The following is a 21,518-nucleotide window of genomic DNA, read 5'->3' on the forward strand; positions in this document are numbered from 1 at the left end:
TGCCCAGGGGAGGGCTCTAACCCTGAGGCTATCAGGGAGAAGCTGGGCATGGCCCCCATCCTGGAGTGTGAGCTAGCACTGCTGACACTAGCTGGGCTTGCCGGCTGCATTCCCCAGGGGCTGGAGCCTCCAGGACTTAGCTGGGGTTCTGGCACCTCCCAGCTCTGATCTGAACCTCCATGCAGCTCATACGGGCACCAGGTGCCCAAGTGCTCTGGACGCACACCTGGCGCGTGTGTCTGGAGATGCCAGTGCTGGGCCTAGGGAGCTGTGCATTGAGGTGCTGGGTGGATTACGTGGCTGTGCGTCCAGGGCCATTTGGAGTCACTGTGTGACCAGGGTGGCAAATTCTGCCTGTGTCCATTCAGGTGTCAACTGCACCCATTTGGCTCTGGCCCCTGTATCTCCAGAGAGAGCTCACACTGCGTTTTCATAGATTTCCATAGATTTCATAGACATTAGGGCTGGAAGGGGCCTCGGGAGATCATCGAGTCCAGCCCCCCGTCCAAAGGGCAGGAAGTCAGCTGGGGTCATAGGATCCCAGCAAGATAAGCATCCAATTTACTCTTGAAGGTGTTCAATGTAGGTGCTTGAACCACCTCCGCTGGCAGGCTGTTCCAGACTTTGGGGGCTTGGACAGTAAAGAAATTCTTCCTTATGTCCAGCCTAAAACCGTCTTGCAGGAGTTTGTGACCATTCGACCTCGTCATCCCTGGGGGCGCTCTGGTGAACAAATGTTCCCCCAGATCCTGGTGGTCACCCCTGATAAACTTATAGGTGGCCACCAGGCCCCTGAGCCTGCGCTTTTCCAGGCTAAAGAGCCCCATGTCTCTCAGCCTGTCGTCGTAAGGTCTGTTTTCCTGAGCTCTGATCATGCGCGTGGCTCTCCTCTGGACTCTCCCAAGCTTCTCCACGTCCTTTTTGAATTGTGGGGCCCAAAACTGGACGCAGTACTCCAGCTGCGGCCTCACCAAAGCCGAGTACAAGGGAGAATGACGTCTCAGGATTTGCTTGAGAAGCGTCTGTGGATGCAAGCCAGCGCTTTGCTCACTTTACTAGCCGCAGCATCGCATTGGAGGCTCAAGTTCATCTTGTGGTCAATGATGACCCCCAAGTCTCTTTCTTCTGTAGTGCTAACCAACGTAGCACTGCCGAGCCTATAAGGATGCTGCAGGTTTTTCTTCCCAAGGTGGAGAACCTTGCATTTGTCGGTGTTTAAACACCATCAGGTTCTCGTCCGCCCATGTGCTGAGCTTGTCCAGGTCAGCCTGGATCACGCGCCTGTCTTCTGGTCTGGATGTTTTGCCCCAAAGTTTGGTGTCATCGGCAAACTTGGCCAGTCCGCTCCTGACTCCAATGTCCCCATCATTAATGAAGATGTTGAACAAAATGGGTCCAAGGACAGAGCCTTGAGGGACCCCACTGGTCACAGGACACCATGATGAGTGACTTTCCATCAATTATAACCCTCTGGGTCTCACCACAGAGCCAGCGGATCGTGGTGGACCCAAGGCCACAGTTGGCTAGTTTTGCCAAGAGGTGATCATGGGATACCAGATCGAAGGCTTTTTTGAAGTCAAGATATATGACATCAATCTCTTCTCCCTTGTCCAGGTGATAGGTCACCTGGTTGTAGAAGGAAATGAGATTGGTCAAGCAAGACCTACCCACAACAAACCCGTGCTGGCTATCCCTCAGGATGTTGGCGTCGCCCAGTCCATCAAGGATGGCCTCCTTAATAAACTTTTCTAAGATCTTCCCCAGGATAGAAGTCAGGCTGATGGGCCTATAGTTAGCCGGATCCACTCTCCTCCCTTTCTTGAAGATCGGCACCACATTGGCCTTCTTCCAGTCTTCGGGCACTATACCAGAGCGCCAGGAGTTTTCAAAGACCCGTGCCAGGGGCTGGGCTATGACGCTCGCCAGCTCCTTGAGTACCCTGGGGTGCAGATTGTCAGGGCCGGCTGACTTGAAGGTATCCAGCTTCTCAAGGTGTTCCTTCACGAGGTCAGCATTGATGGAGGGCAGGGGATCTCCCCCACCCGGACCGCTCTGTCCCGTAGCGGGCATGGGCATCCCATGGGATTGATAAAAGACCAACAGAGGCATTTGGGCGGAGGCTCGGTCTGCCTGACTCATCTGGTTGCTGTGTGGTGTAGTGAATGCTCTCAGGCCAAGCACAGTGCCTGTGCATTAATCAGGTCTACGGCGCTGGTGACAGGGCCAGAAGCATTTGGCTCCAGCTAGGTTGAAGACTTGATGTTTAGTTATGGTTTTCTAACCTTCATCGCGGCCTAGGAAGCCACCTCAGGTCAGCAGGCAGAGGGCTGTTAAGCCAAGCATTAGAGGGCACGTTCTGGGGCTGATCCGGTCTCACGGCCAGGGGCCTTTTCTGGCTGGTCGAAGGCAAAACTCAAAACCGAGTACTGTAAAACCAGGGGGTCCAGGCTAGGCAGCCTTCGGGGCATGGATGATCCAGCTGCTTCCCTGCTGTTGCAGTGGCAGGGCACGTGTCTCCCTGGCCATTACCTGTGCTGAGCTGCGGGGAGCTGCTGTCTTTTGGATGTTGCTTCTGTTAACTGAGCGTGAGGGGTGAAGTGGCTGTCTGGGGACCCTTTAGCTTAACGGCTGCCTGTGAGTGCAGGGGACTGGACTCACTGGCCCAGGAGGCCCTTCCAGCCCCGCATTCCTTAGTTCCTAATGCTATTTATGCCCTAATATTTGAGTTGTTTGTAAGCGTGGCATTTTTTTAAAGCTGGCAACCACACAGTTCAGGTCAAGCCTTAAGGGCCTAGAGGGTGGGTCAGCATGTTAGGATGTGGCCACATTTAATCTTGGTGACAGCCGTGCAGAAGCAGGGGGCTACTCCAGAACTGCCCCAGGGCCGAGGCTGGTCCTTGCTGGAGAACTGCACTAGCCCAGCCGCGTTAGTTAAGAAATGATCTCTTTGCTGCTTGATTGTGTTGCCCTGATGTGGCCAGTACAGGTGTCTTATACCCATTTCCCTTACTCTGCTCTTGCCCTAGAAGTAAGTGACCTGGATAGAAACCATTGTGGTCACAGGCATTGGTGCAGCACCTTCGCCGTTGGCCACAATGCTCCACAAAAACATCCACATCTTAAAAGCATCCCAGTGTTGTAGAGAGAGAGAGCCCAAAAAAGGAACATAGAAAAAGGCAGCACCATTGCCTTGACTGGGGCCTGGGCCCAGTGCTCTCAGGTCCAAACAGGATATCACAGCCACAGGGATTAAATTACCCGCAGCCACATAACTCAAATTCCCCCCAGCGCAGGATCTTGGCCACTGGGACCTTAAAGCCCTGTGGGGAGGGCCCAGGGGGGATGTAGTAATGCCTGCTGTTCCTGTCCCAGTCCCAGAGTACGTGGCCGCCCACTGGAAAGAGGACTCTTTCTTTGGGTACCAGTGTCTGAACGGAATCAACCCGGTGATGATCAAGAAATGCACGCAGCTGCCAGCCTACTTCCCTGTGACAGAGGAGATGGTGGCTGGAGCCCTAGGGACTGGCACCAGCCTGAAGAAGGAACTACAGGTATGGCCTGTTCCCAGCACAGCCCCTGGCTCCAAGGTCCTGCCAACCCTGGGCTCCTGGCTCCCAGCCCCCATGACCCTTGGGGCAGGGCCTATGGCACCCCAGCCAGGCAGCACCTGCCCCAGGACACAGGCTGGCTTCCTCAGTCTGCCCATAGCTGAGCGGCAGCAGGCCTGTTGCTCATGGAGCCGGCGTGAAGGGGTTGCGAGGCTCCCTTGCCTCACTCCACTGATGCTCACGGTGCTCCCAGGAGAAGGTTAGAGCCCACTGCAGCCTCCTGGTGCCTCCTCCACGAGCAGCCAGGTCTTCTCCGGCTCACAACTATGCTCTCCTCCACACAGGAAGGACACATCTTCCTGGTGGACTACAAGGACCTCGAGGACATTCCTTCCAACACCATCCATGGGCGGCAGCAATACGTTGCTGCCCCGCTGTGCCTGCTGCACCAGAACCAGGCTGGGGAGCTGCAGCCCATCGCCATCCAGGTAAGGGCAGACCTGGCTGGGGCTTAGGCCCACTCTGCTTGCCTTCTGCTGTGCTCAGGTTGCTGCTGGGCTGCATCCGGGTGTCTTGTCTCTGCTGATTTGCCTGGGGGGCCAGAGCCTTGAAGGCCCCTCTCCTGGGACATCACTCCACAGTGCTCAGTACAGGAGCTGGCTGCTTGGAGGGCGACGTCCTGCGCTGGGAGGGAGGAATCTGGGTTCAGGGTCTCAGCTCTGAACCGACCCCAGCGGGGCAGTTGTCTCTCTCAAGAGGACTTCAGCAGCTTCAGTTTTTCTCAAGGGGGGACAGGCAGGGGAAGGGGCCCTACTGCTCTCAGCAGCAGCTGTCAGATGCAGGGGAGAGATGAAAATCTCTCCATGCCGGAGTCCCCCAGCCTGTGAGATCACCCACAGGGACAGAACCTGCAACCTGGTCCCCAGCAGCCAAGCAGCGTGCAGCACCTGGGGCATGGGACTGAGCCAGTGGAGAGGAGCGGAGCAGGGCTGTGACCCAAGGCCAGCAGCCCCCATGAACACTGCAGCCCTGGAGGCTGAGCCTCCGTCCCACAGCCCTGAGCTGGGACAGAGCGCGAGGGAAGGGCAGTCCCGGACTCTGTCAATAAGAGCAGCCTGCAGCCTGGTGCGGGCAGTGCAGTCCCGCCACGCCCAGCCAGGCCCTTCTCCCAGGCTAGCAGCAGTGGCACAGGTGGCCCTCAGTGCAGAAGGGGAAAGACCTGGGATGTCCAGGCAGGGTGTCCTCCTGTGCATGTCACTGTGGCAAGACGTCTCCCCTTCTACAGCTGAGCCAGACTCCGGGCCCCAAGAGCCCCATCTTCCTGCCCAGCGACTCCGAGTGGGACTGGATCCTGGCCAAGTCCTGGGTCCGCAGCAGCGAGTTCTGCATCCACCAGGTCATCACTCACCTGCTCAAGACCCATCTCTTTGCCGAGGTGTTTTCTGTCGCCACCATTCGGCAGCTGCCCATGTGCCACCCCTTGTTCAAGGTGAGTGGGGAGAGGGGCGGGGGCAGCAAGCTTTCCCAGGAGCACTTTGCTGGGGCTCCGAGGCAGCTCAGTCACTGGCAGGGCCGTGTCACCTCTGTGCATCCCCTCGTGACATGGGACGTTGATCTCAGGCTCTGCCACTGAATGCTTGACCCTTCAGCCAGGCCTTCAGGAGTCCCAAAGCAAGGGGGCTGGCAGCTCATGCGTGTGTCCCTGCCCTCATGTTACAGAGCTCAGTCACCAAACAAAACATGGCCTGACCCCTGTCTCCCCTGCCGGCCTTGTCCCCGTCTTAGGCTCCCACTGCTCTTCTGCAGGACACCTGGCTGGAAGTGTGGGGTCTCCAGCACCCTGGGCATGTTTCTGAAGCTCGTTGTATCCATTCATGGCCCATCTCCCAGGGTCCGATATTTCCTACCCTCTCTCTCTGCCCCTCCTTTTCTGTAGGGGCGAAAGGGTGCCCCTTTCGGCCCTGCACTCCTCCTTTGTGGTAGTTGTCCAGACCCTCCACATGAAGCCTGATGCTTTCAGGTGCAAGGAGGCAGGTAGCTGAGCCCTCTGCCTACCGTTAGCCCATCATGGGTCTGTGTGGGGTTTACCCCCCACATTCATGCCAGGAAGCAAACTGTGCCAGGTTGCTCAGGAAATCACGGCACTTGTGAAGTCACTCCCTGGCTTTGTGACAGAACCCACAGCAAAGTGATTCCCCACCATTTTCACCTAGAGACCTTTCCCCCTGCTCCACTATAGCATTCCCCCCCAGCCATCCCTAAAGAGGTCCTTCTCTGCCTCCAGTGCACCAGCTCCCTGGGCTGTGTCACCACCTCAGCCCTCCTGGGCTGGTCGCCCCAAGCTCCTGTTGGCTCTGGGGGGCACCTGTGCTGGGGACAGTGGGTGTCACATGAGAGGCTCTCAATGCAATGAGCTGTGAGCCCTGAAGCTGTGTCCCACAGAGAGGGGCTGGCAACTGCTGCCATGCTGGTACAACCACAGGCACAACCACGGACCGTGTTACTCGCTGTTGCTTGGGCAGATGGGAGTAGAAGCTCGAGCTTGTAGTAGGAGCGGTGGGCTTGTGGACAGCATGTTCTCCCTGACCCTGCCTGTACTTTCTCAGCTCCTGCACCCTCACTACCGCTTCACGCTGCACATCAACATCCTGGCCAGAACCACGCTCATAAACCCAGAAGGCGCCTTATCCAAGGTGAGGGTGCCGGGCCCCTCTGTGCAGTGCAGCCTCTTGGCCAGCAGTGGCCAGCTGTGGCCTCTAGGGGCTGTTCCTTGCATGGAGCAGGTGTTGGGGGAGGCCTCAGGTACAGCTTGTGTGTTTCCCATCCCTGACAGTGTCATGATGCAGGTGGGGGAGGTGGAGGGAACCAGGGAGAAGGCACAATCACAGGACAGATGCAGAGGGGAGAGGGAATGGGGCTGTTTAGTCCTGAGGAAACTTAGGAGTGAGGCAGTGACTGTGCAAATGTGGGAAACTTATTAAATTTATGCATTTATGTTTTTATTCATATGCCGCCTTTCCCAGCAGCAACTCAGGGCAGCAAAATAGGTTATAAAACCAGCAAACAAGAAAACCCCACAGTCCGAAACACCTTATGAAATCCACTAGCGCATGAAAATAAATTATGTGCAACCCTCCTTGTCACCTTACATCACCCCAGCTAAATCCTTGCCCAAATAGAAAGAAGACCTTGTCTCTCAGAAGATGTCCAGGCTCGGGCTTTATGGGACCTCGAGGGTGAGGGATTTCCAGAGCTGAGGGGCCACTATCATGGGTAACCACCAAAAACAGCCTCCCATGTGCTTCCTTCCAAGCAGATTCAGTGCACTGATGGTAATGGTGAGAGGTTGCTCTTGGCTGACCTCAGGGATCACAATGGGGTGTACGGGAACAGGTGGTCCCTTAGGTATTTAGGGCTATTTAGGGCCTTATAGGGGAAAAGAGGACCTCAAATGCTACTGGGAACCAACGCAGCCTCTGGAGCACTGGACTTCTGTGCTCATGGTAACACCCCTGGCAGAAGGCAGGTTGTTGTCTTTTGCATGAGCTGTAGCCCCTCCAGAGCATCTAGAGGGGCAGCCCCACGTAGAGTTTACTTCAGGAGTCTAGTACCAATGAAGGTGGACAGATTCCAGCCTGAAGGAAGGGTTGCAGCCACCTGGAGAGCCGGGTACAGTGGAGGATCTGGAAGCACCCCCCGGCTGCAAAGCTATGTAACACGGGGAGGCCAAACCCCATCAGTGCCAGGTATCCAAGTGCCCCCAAGCCATGTGGACTGCACAGCACTATCACTTCTATCTCATCCAGTTTTGCCTACATCCCATCCTCAGCTGCAGCCAGACACTGGGGGAGGACAGGCTGTGAGGCCCAGGTCGGATGAGAAGGAGATGCTGCTGGCCTGTCAGCTGCATGCTGATGGCACCTCACCCAGAGTCTTTGTGCAATTTTGTTCTGTGACTTCATGTGAATGTGGAGTAGGAGGGGTAATAGGATGAAGCTCTGGGCTAACTACAGGGAAGGTCCCAAGAGGATGACAACAGCTTGCCCATGGCCACCCTCTGGGACCTGCCTGCTAGGAAAGAGCAGGACCAGTTCTTGAAAAAAGGAAAGTTATAATTGCCTGTGGTAGTGTACTCAATGTGCCTGCCACTTGAAGAGGTCAGATAACCTGTGAAGCCACCAGCAGGTGGGGTCAGGCCCGGTCAGAGAGTCAGCTGACCCAGGGGCCAGCAGGTGAGGCTAGGCCTGACCAAGGGAATCACCTGACTGCATAAGGTGACAATGGGGCACCGGAAAGCCTCAGCTGCTACTGCCTTGTGGGCTACTCTGCAGAGGGGGAAGGCTAGGGGAGCACACTCTGACAGACAGGCACTGGGCAAAGACGACCATGTGGACCACAGGTGGTCCAGAAGCCCAGTGATGGGCCAGGAAGACAAGGACCATGTGGGTCAGGAAGCCCAGTGAGGGCCCAGACAAGACTGGGAGTGCATGGGTCCAGAGGCCGAGTGGGCTATATGGGGCTGAGGGGCCTGAACCGCATAGTGAGGCACACCAAGGGACCTAAGAGGACAGTGTGGCTCACCAAGGGTCCTGAGCAGCATAGGGTCGGCTGGGTCCAAAGGCCTTGAGAGCAGTTGAGAAAGTTAAGAACAAACAGGGTGTAAGAGAAGAGACCAAGACAGGAGCTGACAGCCCAAAGAAAGGCAGAGCGGTGGGAAGGTCCCATGAAGGGCTGTATCAGCCCTTGATAGAACATCTGTAAGGATGCCATCTGCAAGGCATGGGACATGGTGTAGGTGAGGAACAAAGCCATGTGATTGGCCCATAAGGCTATGATCACAAGTCACATGGTCATTATTGTAAGATCAGAGCAGCCTCCCACAATATATACATCAAGCTCTATTAACATCAAGGCACGGCAGTCGAGAGCAGGGATGACTGCCGTTAGAACAGGGTATTTAAAAAAGAAAATTGGGTGCCCGGTTACACTGTTTTTTCTGTTCACTGGGCACTGGGGGAAATGGCTCCAGAATGGCAATGACTTCAGGCAGGCATTAACAAAAATTTCTAACTATGCAGGAAGTTGCACACGGGACTGGGCTATGCAGGAGGCTGCAGCCTCTGTCTTGGTAAGGCTTTTAAGGGCAAGTGACACCAATACCTGTCGGGAAGGGTCCAGGCACCTCTGAACCTGTGTCAGAGCTAGGCTTCTCTGATGGCATAGCCAGAGAGCAGTCCCTGAGGCCCCAGGAGACCAGTGGATCTAGCCCTTATAAAGGGCACCATGAGGAAGCCAGTGGCTGTTCTCTTGAAGGTGTGGCCAGCGCATCTCAGACACAGAGGCCTCTTACATCTCCAAATTGTGGTGGTGACCCATGGGCAGCTTCTCATTCTGGACCATGCTGGTGCCGCTGGGTCACCTGTACACAGCCTGTTCAGTGGTGGCCAGTTTATGTAGCTCAGACAGCTTGGGCCCAATTCTGCCCATGTGCAGAGGTGGGGCAGAGCTCCACAGTGCCACAGAGACCAGACATCTCCGAGGTGGAAGGCCTCCTGCACATTCTGCCTTTCTGTTCCCATGGGCAGCCTCTGTTTTTCAGGGCATAGCAACCTCTCACAAAGGGATGCTGCTGCTGCTGAGCAAGGTCTTGGAGCAGGTGACCTATGACTCTCTCTGCCTTCCTGATGATCTCCAGGCCCGAGGGGTCTCCTCCATCCCCAACTACTTCTACAGAGACGATGGACTCAAGATCTGGAAAGCTATAGAGAGGTGAAGCCCCAGACAAGGAGAAGGTCATGGGGAGGGGCATGGGATAGGGATGGCCATGAGTGGGGCATGAGGGGCACAGGAGTCCGTGGAGAATGCTTGGGATGAAGTCCCTATAGCAGGGTGCCTGGGTAAGTTTCCTATGCCAGGGGATGCTGCTGTTTAGGGGCTGGCTTCAATACCAACTTGGACTCCAGCAGAGAGGCAAGGAAAAAGAGGCAGGGATCAGAGCATCTGGTACCATAAATTAACGTAGGCACTGCCTTGGAAAGGGGACCCGGGTCTGTCTTAGGGGGCTGGGGGTGCCCAGAGGCACATGCACGAGGCAGAGGAGATGCAGCAGCCCTGCCCTGCTGAGCAGGGGCCCTGGCCCTGCCGGACACTCCTGTCTGAAGCTGCTTTCCATGTACCATGCCAGCCTGGGCAGGGAGGAGTAGAAGTGCCCCAGCCCTGTCACCTGCTGGCTCCCTGCAGGGCTGGTCTGGGCAGTGGGAAGTGCTCAGAGATGGGGCCTTTGCTGGGTAGTGCATGGCCTCTCCGTCTCGCGTCTCCCCTGTGTCCCATCCAGCTTCGTCTCTGGCATTGTGGCGTTCTACTACCCCAGCGACGACGCTGTGCGTGAAGACCCTGAGCTGCAGGCCTGGATGAACGAGATTTTCGTTAATGGGTTCCTGTCCAGAGCGTCTTCTGGTACTGTCCTTTCCTCGAGCCCACCCTGTGGCCCCCCCGAGCCATGGCAGGCAGTTCCCTTGGGTAGCAGTGCCTCTTCTGGATTTGTCATTGGGAACCCGAGCCCATGCTAAGGATGGGGGCCAGCACTGTCTGCCCCAAGCAACCCTTTGCAGATGATAGAGGCCCCTCCGTGCAGGGTCTTCACGCATCCTTCCCAGCATGGGTCAGGCCTCACTCACCTGTGCGTGCAGCCCCTGTGGAGCTGGCCCCGTCCTGCCCCTCCTGCCCAGGGGCTGGCCCAGGAAAGCCAATGTGGGGCTGCACACATGACACGGGTGCCCTCGGCACTGTCCGGGCCTGCATGTTCAGCCAGGCCCTGTTGCCCCCCGACAGGCATCCCCTCCTCCCTGAGGACCGTCGCAGAGCTGTGTCGCTTCCTCACTATGGTGATCTTTACCTGCTCAGCCCAGCATGCGTCTGTCAACAACGGGCAGGTAGGGAGACCCTGTGTCCCAGGGGCAGTGGGGAGCCCTGACACCCCCGCTTCTCCTGTCCCAGGGTAGGACGCCTCTTCCGGCACACCCTGTCCTTTCCCTGGCCTGGAAAGGGGGCAGCTGTAGCCCCAAGCTCCTTGTCAGCTCAGGGCTGGGAGCACCTCAACCTCTGCTCCCTTCTTTCCCCCACGCTGGGAAGAACCTCTGCACCCCTTCACCCCCTTGCACGTTTTCTCCCCCCATGGAGGGAGAGGGTTCTGGTCCTAGTGGGGAAGGGGAAGTCTGGTCTTCTGCACCCCTGCTCTCTTCAGGATGGGCATTGCTGTTTCCTGCCCTTCTGGCACTAGGCTGGTGCTTTTGCCTCCATACCCTGGCCTGCCTGGACTCTCCACATCTGCTGGGATACTCCCAATTACGGTCCCTGGAGAGGGCTACTCTCCACTGTGAACTCTCCCCTCTGTTGAAGGACATGCCCTGAACTGGATGTGTGGCATGGGCTCCTGCTGGGACCATGGCCTTGACACTGCAGGGGCATGTTCCTTTGAAGCAGCCAGAGGAACCTGCATTGCCTTGGCCTCATCCCAGCGTAGGCAGAGGCACCAGCTGACAGGGTCCCAGCAGCAGCTAGCGAGCCAAGAGAGCGAGCACAGTGATGCCTTCTGCCACTCGATTACTTTCAGGACACATGGAGCCCTGGCCCGAGGGCCCCGCCACCACCTCGCTGCTGGAGCCACAGACCCGGCCCCAGCATTTTTTAGGGGAAACTGGGGAACTTGCCTCTAGCATGCTGGCCCAGGGGATGGGTGTCCGTGGGAGAGTCCCCTCAGAGCAGCACCCCAGTCTCCAGATGGCTCTGATCTCTGGTGTCATGGCCTGCAGTATGACATCGGTGCCTGGATTCCCAACTACCCCTCAAGCATGCGGCACCCTCCACCTGAGGACAAAGGTAGGACCTCACAGCAGCACTTCCTGGACTGCATCCCCGAGGTGGACACCTCAGCCACCGTCACAACAGCCTTGCTGCTGCTGAGCAGCCGCGTTAAGGACATGGTGAGTGAGTGGGGTGCAGCAGGGCAGAGACCGGGCAGAGCTGGGGGTGCTGCACAGGGCAGCAGGCGGCACCTCAGTGACCTCCACCCGGGCTGAGCCTGTGGGAGGAGGAGGCAGGTCTGGTGACTGGAGCTGGGCCTGGCTGGTGCTGGAGGGGTGCTAGCACCAAGGCATAATGGGGCTGTGGGGTGGGGCTCAGGGCCTGCTAAGAATGGGTAGCAGCCTAGTGCCCATCAGAGGGGTCCTGAGCCTGGACACTGGCCCTCTCTCCCACTCTCTCCAGAGGCTCCTGGGCGACTACCGTGAGGAGCACTTCACAGAGCCGGTGCCGAAGGGGTTCATCAGGGCCTTCCAGCGGGACCTGAGGAGGATTGCAGATGAGATTGAGTTGAGGAACGAGATGGCCGAGCTGCCGTACAACTACATGAACCCCCAGGAGATGGAGAACAGTGTCTCCATCTGACCCAGCCAGGGCCCAGGACCCTGGCCCGCCAGAGTCCTAGCCCCGAGGTCCCATCAGTGACCTCCCATCTACCTTCCCACGGGGAGCAAGGCATGACTTCCCACCCCGTTTCCCATCACTAACCCCCAATTTCCCCAGTAGTCCCAGTGCCTTCATTGCCTAGCCCAGGCTTCTGCATTGGTGCCCAAGCACCCTTGGTGTGGCTCTGATCTGCCCCAATTCCCTCGCTGGGCTCAGGGCAGCCTCTCGCTGGGGGCCTTGCCTGCTCTCATCAATACAGCACTCCCTTCTGCTGTCCAGCCTCCTACCGGTGGAGGTACCTGTGTCCCAGTTACACACCAATCATCTTGCCAGGTACTAATCCATGCCTGGCACTTCCACAAGACTCTTTAACCTCCACTTTTCACTCTATGGCTCTTCCCATTAGTGGCAGAAACCTTGACCACTGATGGCCAGCACCCAGGTGCTCACCTGGAGCCTTGGTTTGCCAAGAACCTCTTTCAGAGAATCCCCCTCACTGGTCCAGTGTCCCATGACAGTGCTCATCACATGAGCCCTTGAGCTGTCTCTTGATCTCCATTCTCTTGTCATGCCAAGGTCTGAGTGAGGACACAGAGAAGTGGAGTGGCACACTAAAGACTGTCGGTTTTGAAGCAGTTGGGTGTGCTTTCGGAGAGGTGGTGGTGCTATGGGTCACTGGCGAAGCCAGGGAATGAGAAGAGCCAGGGTCTCAATCCAGAGGCTGCCCCTTGTGTAGCTGAGCTGGGGCTGGCTGCAGGGGGACCCTCTTGGGAGAGAGAGACCGAATCTGGCTGCTTCCTGGGGGATCCCTAGGAAGAGCTTTTCTGTCCTCTGAATAGGGGCATATTGATCCTTCCTTCCTTTTCTGCGACGCAGAGCAATGAGGCCAGTAGGACAGACAGCGCAGGGAAGTGGTAGTAGCACCGGCGGTACTGGAGGTTTTCGAGAGGCGGCTGGATAAGCACTGGAGAGGGAGAGTATAATAATCAGATTCCTGCATTCATGCCGGTGCTGTGCCAGATCGCCCTTGCTAGCTTTTACTTGTATAAAAAAATCCTTAGAGCATCACATTGCAACCAAAGCTGTGCACCAGGGTCCAGCACCGGCATCGGACCCCAGCGATTGCAGTCTCTCACTCAGTGAAGTGTCACTTAATGCTGAAGTCCTGCACACACGCACCGATGTATCTCCCCATCCTTCCCCTTCGTAAGTCTCACCGTAATTGTTTCCTTATACCCAGTATAACCTCCAGTCTTCAGATTCTTCCACTCTCGGGGCTATGCTCCCGAACCACTCCAGTTTTTTCACTTTGATGTACAACAATTGCTTATAATGGGCCACACCAAATCTCTTGGCTTTTCCCATGAGCTTAAACCTGCTAGTTGTTCCTTTATTTCTGTGTGAATGGCAAGAAAACCACATGAGCCAAACCAATGCTGTCCCCTCCCATGATTTCTAATCAGGTCCCTTGAGGGCCCCATGTTCCCACTCTGGGAAGCCTTTAAAAAAGGGGTTGTCAAAAGTTTTAATGGCTCCTTCCAAACCTGTCGCACCCAGGGCAGCTAGCGTCCCAAGGTTTCTGCATCTCCTGGACATGACTCCATCCATGGAGAAACTCCCTTGTCCTTAGGAGCGTTCTTTCATGCATGTTTGACTGCTGATTTCCCATATCTTCTTTGCTGGGCCTTTTCTTTGTAGCAGTTGGGTAGCTGGCCTGATCTGAGGGTTGCAGAGCTTTAGACCAAAGCCTCTGGCCTAGATTGCCTGGGACCTGCACGGCCTCGTTTATTTGGTGCTCCAGCACCTTCTGCTAGCATCCTTCCCGTGTCACATTTTGCTGTATCGAATACCTGCCCGTATTAGCCAGGAGCTTCTGCATTGCTTTGCCCCTCCACATAGCACCTCTTATTCTCCCTCACCTTCCTGAGCAGAGCCCGCTCAGGGAGCAGCCTGTTCCCTTCCCCTTCCACTTGTTTGCATGATACTCGAATAAAAAGTGTTTCATTAGCCTTTGTGCCTTCTAATTGTGGTGTCTGTCCACACCCTGAGAAAAAGGGTGTCCTCATGGCCTGGAGCCTTAGCAGCAATGGGATTGGGGATTTCCAGTAGTTTGCTGAACAATTCTTTATTAGTATTTTTTCTATCAGATTTCCAGGACCAGAGGTTTGGATCGGTGGTCTGTAGTCCCAAGTGTCTCCTCTACAGCCTCTCTGAAATGTGGGAGTCATGTGGCTCCCTCTGGTGCCTCCGTACTGTCTGCTGCTCTGCTTTCTGCTCCCTGCCCTTTCTGCCACTGAGCTGCCTGCCCCTCCAGAATCTGCTGTGCGTGGTACACAGGGGCTGCCTGTGCCACTTGGGGCACCTCTGCCGCAGGTTGGCCACCTGCTCCAGGGCCTCACTCACTGCCAGGCCTGCTGGGCTGGATGCTCACTCCCTGGCCCCCCATGCCACCAGGGTCAAGGCCACGGCACTTCAGCGTCTGAGAGGTGACTTCTCCCTGGAGCGCTCAGCGCTGTGCTTGTGCACACCTCTGACCCTCCCAGTCAGGGAGTTTGGGGAACGGTGCTGTTGTCCCGTGCATCTGTGCCCAACCCAAGGAGTTCAGGAAAAGAGCTTAATTAGCAGACTATGACAACGAGCTGGAAAACCCACTAGATGGCACCCTCTGTATTTCAGCGTTTCACCGTCTCAGCAAAGAACATCATGCTACTGGCTTGCCTGATGATTTTGGGGTGTTAAAAGCTGCCCTTTGCAGGGCTTAAAATCCAGAGTCTTCTAGGCACCTTGCCATGTGGCCTCCAGTTCTTCCCAACCACCACTATCTGGTCCTCTGGTGTAACATAAACCCCAAAAGCAACAGAAATAAAATGTACCACTTCTCCATCCTTGAAGGTTTTAAGACACGGACAGACAAAGCCTTGGCTGGGATGATGTAATTGGGGCTGGTCCTGCTTTGAGCAGGTGTTGGACCAGATATGACCTCAGGAGGTCCCTTCCCACCCTTATTTTCTATGATTCAGATGCTACACCTTTACTCTAGAGCTCCTTCTGCTGTGAGGGTCTGAGCTTTGAGCCTCAGGCTCAGGCTTATATGCCTTGCTTCTCCCCGCTTTGGTCACCCGACTTGCCTCGCTGTGAATAGGGCCCAGGTGCTTCTAACCCCCTACTCAGCCACCACCTGTTGTACTGGCAGCAGGTGCAGGTAGCACAGCTCTTTGCAGCCGGTCTCCTTGCAAGCCCCAATTGCTCCAAATAATTGGGGGAAGGGGTCCCCTGCTACATGTTCCAAATGCTCCAAGTGGGAACTTTAAGGCTGAAAATATTTCCCCTGATTTCTTCTACACTTTTGTCCTTTGGAGGCTTTTATGGAGACTGCATCTGGATGCTCCTGGCGTCACTGTTGACTTGCTGGGTGCCTATGTACAACTTTAAATCTGAGCTTTCACAGATGTTGAGTGACTTGGGGTGCCTTTCGATGTCCCAATTTCCAAATGACTCGGTGGAGCTTGAATAAGAAAACAGAGTTTCCCTATGTCCTGCCAAACCAGGCTCTTCCTCAGTACCCCAGGTTGCCATGCCCATTTCCATTTCTCTGGAGGTGAATATTCATTGAGCTGAACTCTGACACGCAGGGTGATAAGGTTCAATGCTGATGGGCAACAAATCTCAAGTCAAGGCACCCAGCTTATGGCCTTACAGCAGTGATTCTTGACCAAGGTGCTGTGGCATCCTGGGTGCCTTGAGATCCTTTCAAGGGTGCCACAGGATGCCACACAATGTTAGTACTATTAGGTGTGCAAATATGCTTCCCAAGTTAAGTGGAGAGGTTTCAAATAGGACTCCATAGTGTTAAAAACGTTCAGCCCTGTTGTGGGCATTCTGAGTTGTCCCCAACAGAAGAATGGCTGTCTGATGTTTCTGTAGTAAAAAAAAAAAGCATGACAACTGAAATCAGGCATGTACAGAGCGTGTCTAGAGTTTAATGGGGGGTCCACAAGCCTAACAAGGTCTGAGAACCACCACAGTCATTCTGAAGGGCTTTGCCCCCAATCTTCAATGATGTTCAAGCTCATCTTTGCTGGGAGTAGTAGCACTACTCACGGGTCATAATACGAAGACTGTGTAAATCCTTGCAGGACTGCAGCCTGAGTGAGAACTAACTTGAGATCTCTCCTATGCTTCATGTTCCAGAACAGGAGCAAGTTTAGAGGTCTAGTCAGTCCCCCGAGCCAGTCAGAAAAGAGATTTTCCACATGCTGTTCAGTGCAGGAGTTCAAGCGAGACCACTGACTGGTGGGATGCGAGTGAGACTGCCACATTACTTACGTGTTCGGCTCACCTCATTTCATTCCATGCTTGAGTCTTGCTGACCTTGGGTACCATCCTGAAGAACTTCGTTTTGTGATGAGTCTGTTTTCTGCCAGCCATAATCCACAGGTTTGCTTTTTAATGCGTCAAAGATTAGTCTGGAAATAAACCTTCATCCCTTTGCGTTAGCGGTCAGATTTGGCAAGCCACAAGTTGTAGACATAAAGCACGTATTTAAACAGCAGCGGTAGCAATTTGATTAATTGGACATGATGTTTTAGATGGTGCTTTAAATTAAGCAGAGAAAACAAAAAGCCCATTGATACTCCCTGGGCATGTCTACATGTGCAATTAATGCGATTATTGAAACTCCAGTGCAATTTGAGCTGGTGTAAATTGATCTGGACACCACCATCTACATGTGTATTTAAGTGCAGTAATTTCCCCCACCATCAGATAGTACTTGCATCTGACAGGACTATCCAATAGCACAGTACGTTAGTCTCCACTGGCATAACTGCTGCACACATGTAGATAGTAACGCTTTACTGTGCAGCAAGTTAGTCTACTGCACAGTAAAGCTCACATATAGATGCACCCCCTGAGAGCTTTGTTGGTCATATTTGTACCCAGGGAAGGAGAACATGCTGGAACTGGAACACATTGATAGAAGTAGTTGCTTTTTTGACTTCAGAGATGTAGTTTACAGCCATTGCTCATCCATTAATGGAACAGGGCTCTAAAACACAGCAAATGGTTGACATCAGGTTCTCTCGCAAAAAATCACGTCTTCCAGTTGTGGCAGTGAACGTTCCCTCTTAGAGGAATTTAGTTGGAAAATGAAACAACGAGCAAATAAAAAACCTAGGATTCTGCATTAGCCTAAGGGATTGACACAACACCTTGTTCGATGAGTGACTAGCGAGGCTTTATTTACTACAAGTATTCAAAGTCAAATGAGTGCTTTTCCCACCAAACAGGCGACAAGAGAGATAATCCGATTCTTCTGGCTTCTTGAGACGGCTGGGGCGCAGCAGCAGTTCTTGTCAGAGATCTTTCTTCCTGAAGTGCACCCTGTTAGCTATTCCACCTCTTTTTTATATCCTTAGTTCAGCATCTTCAAAGCATCCTTGAAGTAGTGTAAATCCAGAGAGAGTCCCAAGCAGTATTTGACTGGAAAATCCTGTTAACCAAACCACTCATTATTGATTATCAGAAAGTTCCAATTTGAATGAATGACCTTCCCCAGTGACAAGAGGGTATCCATTTCTACTAAGTTTACAACATATCAAGGAACTGATTAACAACCCAGAAAAACAAGGTTTTGGGGAGCGTCCCTGGAAAACCAAGGAACACTAGACAGAACAGAAAACTAGACAGAACAGAAATAAATCAGGAGGCCTCTGTCACATACGGAGAATGACTCTTCCAGTACATAACATGAGTTAATTGCAAGAGAAATATTTTATCATACTAATTAAACAAGGATAAACATTTCACATGGTTACATCTAGGAACCTGCTTGAAATCATCATGAATACAGTAAGCTGGAAGGGATACCTCATTATTTCTTCTGAGGTGGCCTAGCCGTGAACTCGCATCCTCTTACACTATGCAGTTAGCACCAGTATTTTGTATTTTAACTTTTGTAAGCAGGCCCCAGCTTAGCCTGAGTTTCAGAGTCATCAGGCTGCTCCTCGCTAGTTAGCATGAGCTGACTGTTAAAGGACGCTCTTAAAACAGGCTTTCTGGACAGGACATCCATTGCAGGGCTCCGGTCCTGACTTCCACCTCAGTAGCTGGCAAGAGACCAGTGCTCCAGAACGAACGATGCTATGCTACACGGGGCGATGATTTGTTTCTTTTAATGAAGAAGTCACCAAAAACTGATGTAGGTTGGAGCAATGAAACCTCCAGGATATTTTCAGCCTTGCTGTGGGGAAGACGGGACTCCAGCCGGCTCTGAGGAGCTGTTTCACTGCGAATTTGCTGTCCTCGAATCGACTCTTGTTTTGTCCAGAAGCAAGACGCTGGGTAGGGGAGACTGCTGTTCACTGGAGGTGGACGAGCACTTTACATTGTCCTACTATGGGGATTTCCAAGGCTTCTGGGCTTTGCTGGATGCTCCCCCTCCCCTTTCTGCTCCACGTGTAAGGAGGACCGTGCCCCCGCTGCAGAGGAACACCTCCAGTCCAATTCCACTTGACTAGGTCCCTTCCTGATCCCTTGAACCAGCACCTCTGGGTTGAGTCCTAGCAGGAAAATCAACACAACCTAGTGCAAGTCCCTGGGCTGCAGCCAACACCCAACACTGCTGAGAAAGGCGAAAATCTCCCACACTGGTAGCGCCAGGAGGTGGGGAAATCCCTTCCTGGCCCTATGTGGCAACCAGCAACGCCCGGCAGCCTGGGAGAGACAGACCCCTCCACCCTGCGCTGAGACCTGGGGACCACAGGCTCAGCTGTGCCCCTACTCCCTGCTTGGGCACCCAGGATGCCTCTGTCTGTCATAGCAGTCCCGCCGGGATCTTGCTCCAGTTTTCCAGCCCAGCGATGGAGCTCTGCTTCATTCTCCTGCCACCGAGCGTGGTCCTCTCCGTTCCCACCTGCTCGGGGCTGTCGGGCTCTTTTCAGGATCTCCCAGTGACGTGTATGGGGGCTCCTGGCAGCTGGTTCCCCTGCCCGCAACTTAGGTCTCCATCTGACCTGCTGGGCTGAGACTGGCCAAACTCATTGCATGGTAGACAGGGCTGCTGCAGTGCAGGGCAGGGACCGGTTCCCCGTGGGAGAGGGGGCAGAGGGCTGGCCTGTCCCTAGCCCCCCCCTCACACTTCATCCTACCTGTAACCTGGGCCGTGACACATGGCTGGGTGGTCCAAGGCCCTGGTACCCACTGCCCAGCCCTGCAGTACGATCCAAGCGCTGGGCACGGGGGGAGTTGGAGGGGCCCAACTTGTGAGCACGGCAGGGACACCTCCTCCTTTCCATCCCTGGGACCCCGCCCCCAGCCCTTTCTTTCCCCCTGGCACCTATCCCAGCCCTCCCCAGGTTTTCTCCCCAAAGACCCTCTGCCAGCCTCAGGGTCTCAGCCAGTGCCCCCTCCAAGAGCTGGCATGGTGCCAGGGCCTGGGGCAGGAGCACAGCACTGAACGGGGCAGACCAGCGTGGCTGGATGCCCTGGCCTAGACCTCAGCTCCACAGTAGGTGCTATCAGGGTCCCAGGGCCCAGGCCAGGGGAGTGTGGAGGGGAGTGGTGGGGAGATGCAGGAGCACTGTACCACAGCACCCCTGGTTGTAGGGGAATGAGCATTGCACATGCAGTGGGTGCCCAATTAACGCAGAGCCTGGCAAGGGTCTGGGTGTTAAGGTCCACTGGAGCCTCCCTTCCCACCTCTTGTGCAGACAGACAAGAGCCATCCCTCGCCCCCCCCTAAGGCCCATCATAGGGGTGAGAGGGAAGCACCGACCAGCCCATCGCACAGGGCATGGGCACACGCAGATCCTGGCACAACCTGTGCACAGGGTGTTTGGGCCATGGGAGTGTGCACGTGCACACACACATGCATGCTCGCACCCCAGTGCCTCTCTGTCAACCTCCGTTTCCCCACCATAAATCTCCCTGCAAGGAAGGGGCTGCTCTGAATGCAGCAGGTGTCTCCTTTAATGCGTGGAGACAGGAGGGGCACTGGACTCCGTTCCCAGAGCCAGGCTGGGAAGGGGCACAGGCCCCCTGGGGCCCATTTCCAGCTCCGCCTCAGAGCACTGCTGGTGAATCTCCATCCCCCGACTCCCAAGGCCCGTCGCTGGGATGTGGCAGGACCCCCGAGCTCTGCAGAGCCTCCCGGGATCCCCAGGACAGGTTTAGCCCCCCTTCCCCTCACTTCCCAGGCAGCAAGTCATTCCTGCTGCCCAGGCCTTGCCCGCTGGAGGGCACCAGCCCCATGGAGAGGGCCCTGCCCGGGGGGGCCCAGCTGCAGGCCAGGGCAGCCTCAAAGGCTTGGCGGAAGGTGCGCAGGCGCAGGACGTACAGCACGGGGTTGAGGGCCGAGTTGGCATGGGACAGCGCGATGGCAGCCAGCACCAGGTGACCGGAGAGGGGGCAGGAGGGGCAGAATAGCGTCACAGTGTTGAGCACGTGCAGGGGCAGCCAGCACAGCGCAAAACAGCACAGCACCAGGAAGAGCGAGGCCGCCACATGCAGCTCCCGGCGCAGCACCTGGCCCCGCCCGCCCCCGGGCGCCCCCCGCGCTGCCACCTGGCGGATGTGGCGGCGGGCAGCCAGGAAAATGCGGGCATAGAGCCCCAGCATGACGGCCAGTGGCAGCAGCATGCAGGCCAGGAAGTTGAAGTAGACCATGTAGGTGTCCTCGATGATGGCAGTGAAGAGGCAGCGCCCATCAGGTGGCAGAGGCTTGTGCCAGCCCAGCAGGGGCAGGAGCCCCAGGGCTGTGGCCAGGCTCCAGGAGGCGGCGATGCCCCAGCGGGCGTTGCGGGGGCTCAGTACCGCCGGGTACCGCAGGGGCTGCAGGATGGCCACGTAGCGCTCCACAGCCACACCCAGCAGCCCGAAGACGGAGGCCTGAGTGAGCCCCAGCAGGGCGCACAGCATGAGTAGGCAGAGCCGGGGCTGGCCCTGCGGCAGTCCTGCAGCCGACAGCTGGGCGCAGGGGATGGCCACGGCCCCCACCAGTGCGTCGGCTGCGGCCAGTGATGCCAGGAAGTGGTAGGTGACCACAGCACGGAGCTTTCTGTCCCGCAGGATGGCGGCACAGATGAAGGCGTTGCCTGCGATGGCCAGCAGCCCCGCCACACTCTCCACCACGAAGTAGGATGTGCTTGGCCCCAGAGCGCTGGTGTCAGCCCCCCCGGGGCACTGCGGCCTGCAGGACCCATTGGCAAGGGTAGCCATGCCTCAGAAGCGGGGGGCCATGGGATCTCATCATGGCCTGGCTGCGCCTGGGCTGCTGCAGGATGGGAAAGAGCAAGGTGATGGCAAGCTCCATGAAGGCCCACAGGGCAGAGCCACCCATGGCTGCCCAGCCCGGTACTGAGGGTGCCGGCACAAAACCCAGGGGCAGATCCTTGCCCTGGTATGCTGGTTTTGCTCCCACCCATTGCTCACTGATAGTCTGGCCTACGCAGCCCGGCTGCTCTGCTTTTCCCCTGACCCTGGGCTGTGAGTCCAGGGCTGCCTGAG

General features: G+C 55.8%; 1 protein-coding gene and 1 pseudogene across 3 annotated transcripts in view; one reads left to right on the plus strand and one right to left on the minus strand.

Moving 5' to 3' along the window:
* The window catches only part of LOC149860934 (hydroperoxide isomerase ALOXE3-like), a 60,755-nt gene extending 46,737 nt beyond the window's left edge, over positions 1-14,018 (plus strand). For all 3 annotated transcript variants that reach the window (XM_090053638.1, XM_090053640.1, XM_090053639.1), the window contains 9 exons: positions 3,373-3,551; positions 3,893-4,036; positions 4,834-5,037; positions 6,155-6,241; positions 9,148-9,317; positions 9,883-10,004; positions 10,380-10,480; positions 11,360-11,530; positions 11,814-14,018. In XM_090053638.1, the coding sequence (XP_089909764.1) occupies positions 3,373-3,551; positions 3,893-4,036; positions 4,834-5,037; positions 6,155-6,241; positions 9,148-9,317; positions 9,883-10,004; positions 10,380-10,480; positions 11,360-11,530; positions 11,814-11,993 (1,358 nt within the window). In that variant the 3' untranslated portion in view covers positions 11,994-14,018. The remainder of the gene's footprint in view (positions 1-3,372; positions 3,552-3,892; positions 4,037-4,833; positions 5,038-6,154; positions 6,242-9,147; positions 9,318-9,882; positions 10,005-10,379; positions 10,481-11,359; positions 11,531-11,813) is intronic.
* LOC149860935 (adenosine receptor A2a pseudogene) lies at positions 12,508-21,230 on the minus strand (annotated as a pseudogene).
* Positions 21,231-21,518: the final 288 nt, after the last annotated feature.

This window comes from Crocodylus siamensis, chromosome 6, assembly GCF_052110815.1.
Source record: "Crocodylus siamensis isolate JL-2025a chromosome 6, ASM5211081v1, whole genome shotgun sequence".
NCBI classification, from domain to species: domain Eukaryota; kingdom Metazoa; phylum Chordata; order Crocodylia; family Crocodylidae; genus Crocodylus; species Crocodylus siamensis.